Below are 12,221 nucleotides of genomic sequence, written 5' to 3'. Positions count from 1 at the left end.
AGTATTAAAATATACTTGAATACTGGAACATCACTTGACTATATTTACAAAGTCATGCAACAGATATAGATACCTTCTCTTCCTCAATCAATCCTGTTGGTCAGGTTCTACCTGTGTCCTTAGAGCTGGGTGAGCAAAATAAGATGTCCATAGATATTCAACTGAGTAATTTTCAGATATGTATATTATATATTTGGTTGGCTAAGGCTTACAAGGAAGCATATTTTGGATTAAGTAAGCCCACATTGTACAACTAAGTATCCAGTTTTACAACAATGTCACTTTTAATTACTGTATAGCACTGTGGTGGTGTAATTAAAGTAAACAAATATAATAAAGAATTGTTGGGTACATGCATACAGCACGTTCAGTTTGAAGTGTAGGCCTATTAAAGGAGCTGTGATATTTAATGGGCATGCCGTATGCAAATTGAGATTAAACTTGTCCAGTATATTGTAGGGGAAAAACAGCTTGGCAGCCAATGCAGTTTTGCTGTAGGTGGAGTTTTGGCTTTTATCTCCTGAAGGATCTGGGCATGGGTTGGTAATCTCTTCCACGGTGAATGCCAAGCTCAGTTTTCCCTGAACTGGGTTAAAGTGCAACATCTTGCCTGTATCTGTTTGTCAAGATAGCAGGGGTAAGAAACTCTGAAAGTTCTACTTGCCAGGATTGTGTAGCATATAATAGATGAAACACTTGTGTTTCATGTTACCCTTATGTCTTGTTTTATTGGAGTTTAATATTCAGTCTGTGGTTTAATTTCTTAAACTGTAGTCCTTTGTATTTACCATGAAATAATTTTTGTTGAAATTGGTATAATTTACTTCTCAGTAAATGTGGATAGGGTATGATTGTTAAATGTTTTACCTAACACTTAGTGCAAACTGCAGGGTGGGTTTGGTAGCATTGTGGATCTTATTCATTTATGAAATCTTATTTGTATACTTCAAATATTTAAAAGTTTTGAATTGCCAGAGAGAATTTTGGTATTTTGGCCTTTTGGGTGATGTGGTGTAGGATAGTGGCATTTTGTCCTTCTCCAGCATGATTTTTCTTATTCATTACACCAAAAGCTACACTACTACTGAATATCTAAGCCTCAACACTTGTAATGGACATCCATTTATGTAGTATGTAGACAGCCTTTGACTTATTTGTATATCCTTCAAGGCCATTAAATGTTCAGTAGGGAGTAAACATGATTCTGTAGTGCTCTGACCTGGATCAACTATCCTTAGTTTTCTTTATTCAACAATCTGAAATGCTTCACCTTGCATAGTTAAATATGCATTGGATTCTGACATATATTAATTCTATGCAGAGTCATAGTAGGACAGAACTACGAACATTCTGTGGTTACACAGACTTTTGAAGCTTATTCCAGGAGTGTCTCTGTAGATTTTATGTATAGTTTGTAATACGGGATTTGTAAATAGTATTTATATGGTAATTGGGCTGTGCTCTCAGTTGCATTTCTTGAAAAACTGGTAGGGAAATTAATAGGGAATGGCTTACTCAGTTGTTTCTTCTGAGCTATAACAACAACAACAACAACTTCATTATTTCTACCCCAGCCAACTCTTGGCGGCTATATCTGCGATACGTCCCATACTTTAAATGCCTAGTTTTATAAATTGCATGCCACTGGCATGCAATCTAAATTCTTCTAAATTCTAAACTTCTAAATTCTGGCATTTTGCTTGTCTCCCTTAGTGGTCACAATCTCTCATCTGCTTTACATGTAAATGTACATGATTGGATGTATGCATCTTTGAGTTGGTCTGATGGACTAGCAAATGGATTTTAAGAGCCCTATGCTACTTGAAGAGCATAGACAACTGCCAAGGACTTACTACCCACAAAATGCTCAAGCTTTCTTAGAGTACAAATGATAATTGTCAATATCATAGTTCTATTTTTTATGATAATATTATTTCTTGGAACTCATTGAGCCAAGTTGTAATCTTTGCATTAAGGCCAATGTGTACCCATGTAAAAAGCCACCTTGTCTTTTTGTGTGTGTGTCCTCTGTAGCAAAATGCTGCTCTAAAAAAGGAAATGAGACAATGTTGCATTCTTAAGGGTTGACTTTACTCTGGCTTATGTGGTACTTCAGGCTCTATTATTCTGAAAATAGTCACGTTTGTCAACAGTTCAAACATGGCTGTGACCAGAGTGCTATTCTTAACCTTGACTGTCTCTTGACAAATACCGTATTTTTTGCTCTATAAGACTCACTTTTTCCCTCCTAAAAAGTAAGGGGAAATGTGTGTGCGTCTTATCGAGCAAATGCAGGCTGTGCAGCTATCACAGAAGCCAGAACAGCAAGAGGGATTGCTGCTTTCACTGCACAGCGACCCCTCTTGCTGTTCTGGCTTCTGAGATACAGAATATTTTTTTTCTTGTTTTCCTCCTCCAAAAACTAGGTGCGTCTTGTGGTCTGGTGCGTCTTATAGAGCGAAAAATACGGTACTTTTCCTTCAAACTTCTGCTCACATAATCATATCTGAATGGAGTAAATCTTTATATTTGTTTCATGCTTAAATTAGAGTTATTACAATGTTAATTATAGACTGCTGTGCATTTGTCATGGAAAATGTTTATCCCACAGGTTTTGATCGAAAGGTAAATGTTGTGCCATGACCGTGTTATGTCTGCTCTGGTACTTAAATGAAATAGGTTTTGTGTTTAGCTACAGAGAGTAGTAATACAGAACTGCAACCACTCTTAATTGTAAATCTCAACATTTATCAATCATGTAGTTAAATGTCATCCATTGGATAGCATGAGTTCAAGTACAACAACATCCCCCCCCCCGCCCCCATATTTGCGTCAGCACAGAACTATTGGCATACTGAAACAGGACTTTGGGTTGGGAAGCAAAGAAAAATCGACAGGATTTGGGATTTGATACCAGACAGCCAGAGAAGTGCTGAAGGCTAGAGGAGTGATTCAAAATTATAGTTCTTTTGTGTTTTTATGATTATAACTTTGACATCCTATATTGACTTTTGCTGCAAATATTTGTACTAGAAGGCTAGGAGGGATATATTTTGATAGATACACAATGAACTATCTTTCACTGTGACCGCAAACATTTATATACACAAAACAAGAGAGCCTGAAACTTCTGAGGCGGAGGTTTTCAACCTTTTTGAGTCCACTGCTCCCTTAACCAACTACATGCTTTCTGTGGCACCCCTGTGGGGCTCAGGAGCCCAGTTATGTCACCCCTTGCTTGCAGAGCTGGCAGCCTCTCACCCTTTTTTGAATACCCTCCCTTGTGGAGTGTTCCCTCCGCCACCTCCCCTCTCTTTGGGAGACCTCTGAGCAACTGCTGCCACAGTCCCTAGTCTGTGAGCTGCCTCCCCCCCGCCCCAAAGAGCTTATAGCCAGGGCTACTGCAATAAACAGTTGTGCAAGCCTTTGGGAGGCAGAGATGTGAGGGGGCATCAGGAGGGAGGGAAGGAAAGGGGGGCAGAGACCAGTGTTGCTGCGGCACCCTGACCATCATTCAAGGCACCCCAGGGTGCCACGGCACACTGGTTGAAAACCACTGCTCTGAGGGATATTGTCAGGCCATGCCTGTGAATCTTCCATTGGTGTCATTGCTCACAGCCATGCCATATTTGTGCTGCCTAAAGTGTTGTTGTTTTTTAAGTGCACCAATTGATTCTTATCTTGATCTGGAATGTGTATATGGGATTAATGTTCAGATAGCATCACTTAATATATTTTCAAGAATGCCCTTCTTCAACTGTAACATTATATTAGAATGACATTATATGGTTCACGCTGTACCAATGGACATGACTTGTACTAATATTAACTTGTGTATTTATCTTTGTGATTCAGCCCTCTTCCATACAAGATTCTAATTGTCTGAGAAATCTATTATATAAACCACATATCTTATCTCTTGTGTAACTCTACTGCATAAAAAGTACAAAGGGCAGACCTTTTGCAACTCTGAATTTGCAAACCCAAGTTATAACTAAAATTAGCACATGACCTCACACTGGTAAGCAGAGCAAACACAGGTCTATATCCGATTCCACATGAAAAAGTTACTAGTCTATAATGGCTACATTGCTGGACAGTCACACCCCTTAATTGCTGTATATTTCTGAACTAGTTGTTCAAGGTCTGTTGTTGCATACTCTGAAGTTGCTCTGGTTGCATCACTGTGGTATTAAGATAGCTAGTTAGTGAGTTTTAAGATGCTTATACTCTCTTCCCCTAATGGTCAATAATGGCAGTAACTGTTACCAGTAAGTAGGGAACAGGAAAGCATTTTTGGAACACTTTTCAATGCACATTCCTTCTACCAATCATACAAACTTGTGGAAAGGTGAGCTGGTGTTTTTCTAGCCTTGTGTTTCAGTTAACATGGGTGATGTAATCTCACTTATCTGCTGCTACAATCCTTGGTTGTATAACTTAAAATGACTGTAGCACACGGAAGAGCATTTCCATGACCAAAGGTGCATATGTGCTTCTAGTGCTAAAGGTTAAATATTGTATGCACCTCTGTTTGCTGCTGACATTATCTGGCAGAAAGGTAATAGCTAACAAGAAAGCCCTGAAATGGAACACTGAAGGCTTTGGATCCAAAGTTCTGCAGATCTCCAAGAGATCCTCAGCTACACCAGCCCTGGTGCTGTCATAGTGAAACTCAACCCACCTTCCGCCCTGGCCAGTGTGAGTTGACAGGGCTTGAGATAGTGTGTGTGTGTGTGTGTGTGTGTGTGTGTGTGTGTGTGAAAGAGAGAGACAGACAGAAAGACACACACACACACACACTACTAAGAACTGTTCTGTAAATAATCTCCTGGCTCTCAAAAGAAACCTCAAACACAAATTATAGAGTTGGAAGGAACCCCAAAAATAATCTAGTTCAACCCCCTACAATGCAGAAATCCTGCTCATAGCCATCCCTGGGTGGGCTTGAGCCACTAACCTTCTGGTTAACAGCCAGGCACACTGACTGTCCATATTGCCATTGCATTTTATCAGAGGCCATGTTGTATGCAAGTTCTGTGTTGGAGACAACTGTGGAATTTTACTAGTCCCTGGACACCTTTATTTTTGTCTGTTAATACTTTGTTGTCTGCCTAGGCAATTTGCTGTTTGAAAAACTCAGCTATTGTGTTTATCAGCAGTTTACAGGTAACAAAAAGCAGCTGTTGGGGACACATATTCTGTCTGCTGGAGTCTTGGTATTGCTGATATCTCTTTGTTAGCAAAGTGTTACTTTCCCCATTGACAAAAAGGAACTGTACACATTCTCATTGTTACATTGAAAGTGACCTCAGATGGGCTCCTCTCCATAAAGCAGAAAGACCTAGGAATGCTTGGTATTAGTATGTCAGGCATTAAAGTTTCCCCCAGGAGACTGGACTTTATTTGCAGAAGAAAGGTTGATTGTTGTTGTTTTTATATAAAATAGTTAAGCATCTTGGTGAATTGCATGATTCTCTAAGGGCTCTCTGCTTTTTGAATGTAGTGCATGATGCCGCTTTTATTAGTGCTCTAGTTACAGTAATGTCCTATTGTTAGAGCATTTGAACATTTCATGTAGGAATAAAATTAGAAATGCTTTGGAAAAAGCTCTTTAGACTTTAGACTTAGGTTATTAGGTTGCCATAAACAGAAAAACCTCCACCCACCCAGAACACTCTTGCCCTCATAGAGTATGTGTACGTACGTTTGTGTATATAATCAGGCAACCACAGTATTAAAATCTTGAAATACATGGTTAGTGTATTCTTCTTTGGGCTTTTTAGTTTTTCTTTCGGTTTTTAGCTTTTCACAGAAAGCTTCACGATGTAGGTAGCTGTAGTTCACTTTTCATAAATCCCATTGCTGTTGGGACATGTACCTGGGATTCTTGATTTGGTTTTAAGGATGTGTGAGCTGCCTAAATCATGGTGGTCTCCATGCTCTTCTAAGAGTAAGAGTAGGCATTGTAAATAGAAATTGTACAATGCTTTTATGGCATAGTGGGGAAATAAAGTGTGAAAAATCTGGTTGTGTAATTTAGAGATAATTGCCCACTTCTACTGTGTTAGCAACTAACTTTATGGGAGTCTCTCTTTGGAATTAGCAGTGTTCGAAACTCCCACTGTTCTAGGCGCATTTTCCGACAAGGAATTTCATTAGCGTGTGCAGTTTCTGAGCTTTGGGCACAGTACTGCACCTAAGATTTCAGATTAAATTTGTAGAGTGGAAGGAAAGGAGGACCTTTTTCTGCCTCCCTACTTCCTCTGAAGAATGGAAAAGAGACTCTTTTAAGAATATTAGGGGGACGGGCAGGGGAAGCATGGCTTTGTTACTGTAGTCTTCAGATGAGGACTAGACCATGTGAAAAATGAATATAAGATTTTAGCTGAAGATAATTAATTTTCAGCTTTGTATTCTTGTTATAAAAAAGGGCGCCTAGACATTCCGTTGCTGTGCACATAACCTAGGTTTAAGGTGCCATTTTAGCTTCTAGATTTCATAACTCAGTTTCTAACACTGGGAATTAGTTGTGTGTAACCCCAACACTCTCCGTTCCCTTCTAAAATGGACTGGCAAACCTTTCCATACACCTGCCTACTATAGCCAGTTTTTAAAAATGGCTCTCACCCTCGTTGAGGGTCATAGGCCTGTCTTGTGCAGTGCCTGGCCTACAGTTCTATAGCCTAACTGACAGTGTGGAGCATCCCTGACCCTGTTGTCTCCTTGAAATTATGACCCAAAATGGCAAACCCATTTGGAGTCGAGCCCACTGCCCATGGCAGGAGCTGCTGTCATAGTATGACAGGCCCTGGACCACTCCCCAATCCCAGAGCTGCATTCATCCAGCCAGCAATTAAACACTAATCTCCACTACAAACAGCACACTCTTACCTGCAGCTGGATGATGCACAGATAACATTCAGTCAATATACAGGGTGAGTCCTTTAAAAGAGGGCCCATGGATACAGAGTACACATGTTCCACGAGGTCTCTTTTAAAAGACTCACCCTGTATAATTGAGGGATGATATAGTGGGGTGTCTGTTAATCTGCCATTTAAAAAGCTAATTGATTAAATTTGCATATAAGCGAAACCTCAAGAGCCATAAGACTTGAGAGAAAACTTAAAATACAAAAGCTGTCCATCAGTGTAAAAGGCCTTTTTCTGTATTTAGTTTTTTATTCCAGTATGTTAATACAGCAAGCCTGCAATGTACACACATTCAGCTTTATGTATGACCTGGCAGAAAGGGGGCAGGGTTTCAGGAATAATGGCTTTGGCAATCCCACTTGCTACTGAACCCAATGGATTTTGACTATAGACAATTTTGGCTTTAGGTGTGATCCCCAGATCATAGCCCCCATATAAATTGCAGGCTTACTGTACACCAGAACAACCTTGAACAATGGTTAGGTGTCTTCCCTGACTCATCATTAAAATTGCCCTGCCTGATTAATCAGTTAAAGCTTCTTACTAATTAAAGCTTGAAGATTAGTTACAAGCTATAAAGTCTCTGCAAAACCTTTGTCTTCCATTTGTGACATGCACATAGAATACAGAAGTGGAGACCATTCAAGATAATTGTTTAAGCTTATGTCAGCTGAGTACAAGATTTTCCTATCAAAATGATGACATTTACAAGTATTTCTGACTAGTCTTTGGTAGTCTTCACTCCCTTTAGGAGGTGTATAAGACACATGCTTTGGTGTGTTGACAGAACCTTGTGCTATAACCTCTAGTCTTGTGATTATGCTTAACTGAGAACCAAATGTCAAGAAAGGGTTTGCAGTGAACAGTATCCACATTGTTTTGCAGTGGTTTGGTGCTACATATTAAAAAGCTCTGTATTTAAATTGAATCATGGAATTGGTAATTTTTACCTTTCATAACACCACAGATGCTCCTCTAAAGGTTATTTACTTCAGTCCTAAGGTAAAGGTAAAGGTACCCCTGCCTGTACGGGCCAGTCGTGTCCGACTCTAGGGTTGTGCGCCCATCTCACTTAAGAGGCCAAGGGCCAGCGCTGTCTGGAGACACTTCCGGGTCACGTGGCCAGCGTGACAAGCTGCATATGGCGAACCGGCACCAGCACAGCACACGGAAACGCCGTTTACCTTCCCGCTATAAAGCGGTACCTATTTATCTACTTGCACTTAGGGGTGCTTTCAAACTGCTAGGTGGGCAGGAGCTGGGACCGAAAGACGGGAGCTCACCCTGCCGCGGGGATTCGAACCGCCGACCATGCGATCGGCAAGCCCTAGGCGCTGAGGTTTTACCCACAGCGCCACCCGCGTCCCATTACTTCAGTCCTGGGGAAATGCAAATTCTCCATGATTGGCTTTCAGCATCTTCAAAAGTGACTATAAGTTGGATGTTAACACAATTATAGGCTGGCATGTTTATCAATGACAGTTTTGTTTCCTTTTTCAGGACTAGCCAATCTGTCATCGCTTCTTGCTGGAGAAAATAAGAACCTTTCTTGAGAAGACCCTGGTCTCATGAACGAATCAACGGATCTCGGGAATGGCAGCATTCTGGAGCCAGCACTACGGCTCAGGAAGGGACACATGCCCAATCCTGCTGGGCAGGAAAGCCTTGATAGTGACCAATCCAGTGAGCAGGGGACCCTCCTAGTGGAGCCACCTGAATCTTCTGAACTGGAAAAGGTAAATAATAATTGGTACTCAGAAATCTAGCCAGGGAGTTGCATCAAATGTCCTTGAACAACTTAGGGATAAGTTAACAATTATAGGGGTATGGTTTTTTTCAGAGAAGGCAATTCCACAGTGTCCAAGACCCAGGCCATTACGGGATTTTAAAAACAACAACACCCCAGCATCTTGAATTTATCCCAGAAATGAACACATAACCAGTGGTTCTGTTACTGTGTGTCAAATATGCTTCATGTTGGAGAATCTTGACAAGTCTTACCATTGTGTACTGGAGCAACTGAAGTTCTTGAACTGTCTCCAGGGGCGACCCTGCACAAGAATCTCAAAAGAAGGTGAACTGATTACCAGGGCTTATAATAAGTTGTAAGGGTTTTGAGAGAGGGCCACAATCAGTTTACCTCCAAAGTTGCTGTAAAGTATTCTGTCACAGGCTGCTACCTAGGAATCCAAGAGGATTGTTGGATCCAAGAGTGTTTGGTTTGGCCTCCACATATGAACACAGGGTGCAAGTAGAACAGCACCTCCTTCAGTTGTGTGATTGGGAGAAAACCCAAGAAACAATAACCCTTCAATTCAGCTTCCTTGTATCAGTTCTAGTTGACGTACCAGTATATAAACACACACACAAAGCAGTCCAATGATCCTGTCCTAGTTTTTCCAACACTCAGCCAAGTGATTTAGAAGGTCTGTTTACTTCCAGGCAGGAGTGTTAATGGTATCATTTAAATCCATTGCTAGGGTGATGGTTTAGCAGTCAGTATCATAATGATTATAAGGTGCTTAATAAATTTAATTGGCTTTCTAATCATTACAGGAAACCCCCCTTTTCCTCCTTCCCCCAAATGGGAAGAGAACATATATTTTTGTATGATATGTAATTAAGTATAAGAGCTTTTGTAAGTTCACTCTGACTTTAAGTTCTGTTTGGGACCACTGCTAAGGTTTGGGTGGCATAATACATTGGCACAAACAAATATTACATGTATGTGGAATTGCCTAAAAACTTTGTAAAAGAAAAAAGGTAACTGGCTTCAGGTTCTGTTTCTAACGAAATGTCTAATGCCAATGCTTTGATGTAGGGTTCATTTAAAGCCTGTTGTGCAACTTCTAAGAATGAAAATAGTTCACTGGCAGATGAACAATTTTTAAGAGTCTGTTCTGTGGGTAACTGTTATCTGGGTGACTTTAGACTGCTGAGCTTTGAAGCCTGTGTACAGTCTTTAAGGCCACCTAGCAGTTCGAACTGCCCACCTAGCAGTTCGAAAGCATGTCAAAGTGCAAGTAGATAAATGTCACACCTGGTGGTGAAAATGGACTGGATGTACCCATCCTTACTAATAAATTTTGTGCAGGTGCAGAAAAGAAGTGGCTAAGAGCACAGGAAATAAGCACTGAATTAGTAGTTAGAGAAAGCAAACTTAAACAAAGGAACGGATGCTTCAAATGGAGGGGGCAAGCTTTTGGTTTCTGGGATCTACTCTTTCTTTTTCTTTTGCCACATCCAGTCACTATTGGGAGTGGCTCCTTGGCGACAGAGCTAGTTTTGATTACTAGCTGCATCTTCTGATGAAACCATACACTGAAGTGGTCTGCTTGTACGGTAACACAATTTACACCTGTGTTACTTTATTTATACTTTGCCCTTTTCCCTGACAGGACTCTCAAGGCAGCTTACAGATAAAAATAGGAACTGTTTAAAACATAGAAAAAACAATCTATAATAAACAATTCAACACTGATGGAATTAAGACTATATACATATATAAATCTATTAACATTATACAAATAATTACGAAAAAAATAGCACGGTGCTAGCTCTTTCATTAAAACTAGTCATTTCCCAAAAGCCTGTTGGAACAAGAAAGTCTTCACTTGCTGGCGGGAGGACAACCAGGAGAGAACCAGTCTAACTGCTCTAGGCAGGGGGTTCCAAAGTCTGTGAGCAGCCACCAAGAAGGCCCTTGGTTTTATTAACACCAAGCTCTAAAATGACTACATAAAACCTGGTTACAGTGATTATTATTGTTTATATTGTTCTAAGTGCAGAAAGGATACCTTTTAGAAGTTCTCGCCAACCCTCCATTCTTGGATACATCCTCCCCACCCTGATTAGCCCAAGTGAAAGTATCTGATACTTACTAGTAGAAAAGGAAAGAATGAAAGCAGGCATGCTTCATTTTGATATTCTTGCAACCTAATCCTATGCATGATTCCAACAGGCACTCTCAGAACAGAACCATTACTATTAAATACTGTTCAGGCCTTTTCAGAACCTCGGTCTTGTAGATCTGCTATACGTGGAAGTGTCACAGGATTTTCAAGTGAAAATAATGCTCAGAACCCTCCTTCCCCCTCCCTCGCCTCCCATCTTGCACACAAATGAGAGTAAGCTGCCTTGAATTCAGCATAACTTATTACTGAGTGAAATATATAGGATTGTGCACTCTTAATCCTCTTTCTCTTTCCTCCCTCCCCCTTCATTATCAAATGAAAAATACACCATTAAGTAAGAGATTCTGGATCTACGACTTTAGTAGGCAGCCTCGGCCGAAGTGAGAGGTTGAGGTGTTACAGAAGGTTTTCAACTTTAGGAAGGAACGTCAGATCAAAAGCTGCCTTATACCTGGCCCATGCTATTATGTTGTCTTCCTCCTTCCTCCTTGAAAATTTGTCTGCACTGCTTCCTTTCTTCACTTTGCCACTGCATAATCACTTTGTGCTGCTCCTTCACAGGCCCGACCCAGAATAAATGGCACATGCACAGTGATGCTAGCTGCTGCTGATCCTTCCCATAGACTTGAGGTGAATGGGCTAGCCTGTGATAGTAAGGCAAGCTTGTGGGAGCTGGGTCTAAAGTGGCCCTATAATTCTCCCAATTGATCTTGCCTATCCATCTTCAAGACAGAAATATTAACCGTAAAGCATTATGAGTATTAACAGTGTTGTGACAATGCTAGACCTGTTTCCTTTGAAGTGTCTGTTTGGGGGGGGGGGCACATCATGGTGATGAAAAGCTCTTGTATCAGAATTTTTTATCAGCACCTTTTTGTTAATTCCGACAATTGGCATTTTTTCTGGAAATGTCAGTTATTCACATTGCGTGTCTAAGCACTGTGAAATGCATTTGTATTTGGTACTCCTTGTGTGTTCAGTTTCAGTTTTCTCCTTTTCTATGGAGAAATAGTTTGGCAAGTTTTTATTCTGAAGTCTGTCATGCTCAGCATGTTTACTTAAAATACGTTTTGAAATCAGCAAGGCTTCCTGTTTTAAAGCTGAGTGACGCTTATTGGATCACATTTACCCTACCTTGTGTCTGTTTCCCTCTGACGGAGGAAAGCACATCTTTTCCACAGTGGTATTGGAGTACTTCTCCAAGAAAGAAAGCCTGTGGGGTGCCAGGTGATAATTCAGACTGTCTTCAGGCATGCAAATGATAGTTGGATTATTTATTGTACACATTTTTATTTTCACTGTGGTGGATGCAAATCTTCTAGAGGAACCTTTGCTAACCTAGTGCCCACTTGACATTTTGCCCAGTCAGCATGC

At 40.6% G+C, this 12,221-nt stretch overlaps 1 protein-coding gene across 3 annotated transcripts in view; it reads left to right on the top strand.

Moving 5' to 3' along the window:
- Positions 1-12,221, top strand: part of ADIPOR2 (adiponectin receptor 2) — a 35,758-nt gene that overhangs the window by 4,847 nt on the left and 18,690 nt on the right. For 2 of the 3 annotated variants that reach the window (XM_080971647.1, XM_080971649.1), the window contains exon 2: positions 8,434-8,669. In XM_080971647.1, coding sequence (XP_080827773.1) covers positions 8,502-8,669 — 168 coding nt within the window. In that variant the 5' untranslated portion in view covers positions 8,434-8,501. Of the gene's footprint in view, positions 1-491; positions 638-8,433; positions 8,670-12,221 lie in introns of those variants that run through there. The other variant, XM_080971648.1, reaches the window with a different exon arrangement.

The sequence above is a fragment of the Podarcis pityusensis genome (assembly GCF_964106645.2).
Source record: "Podarcis pityusensis genome assembly, chromosome: 10".
NCBI classification, from domain to species: Eukaryota; Metazoa; Chordata; class Lepidosauria; order Squamata; family Lacertidae; genus Podarcis; species Podarcis pityusensis.
The sequence above is the reverse complement of the archived record's forward strand: the minus strand, read 5'-3'. Positions and strand labels throughout refer to the sequence as shown.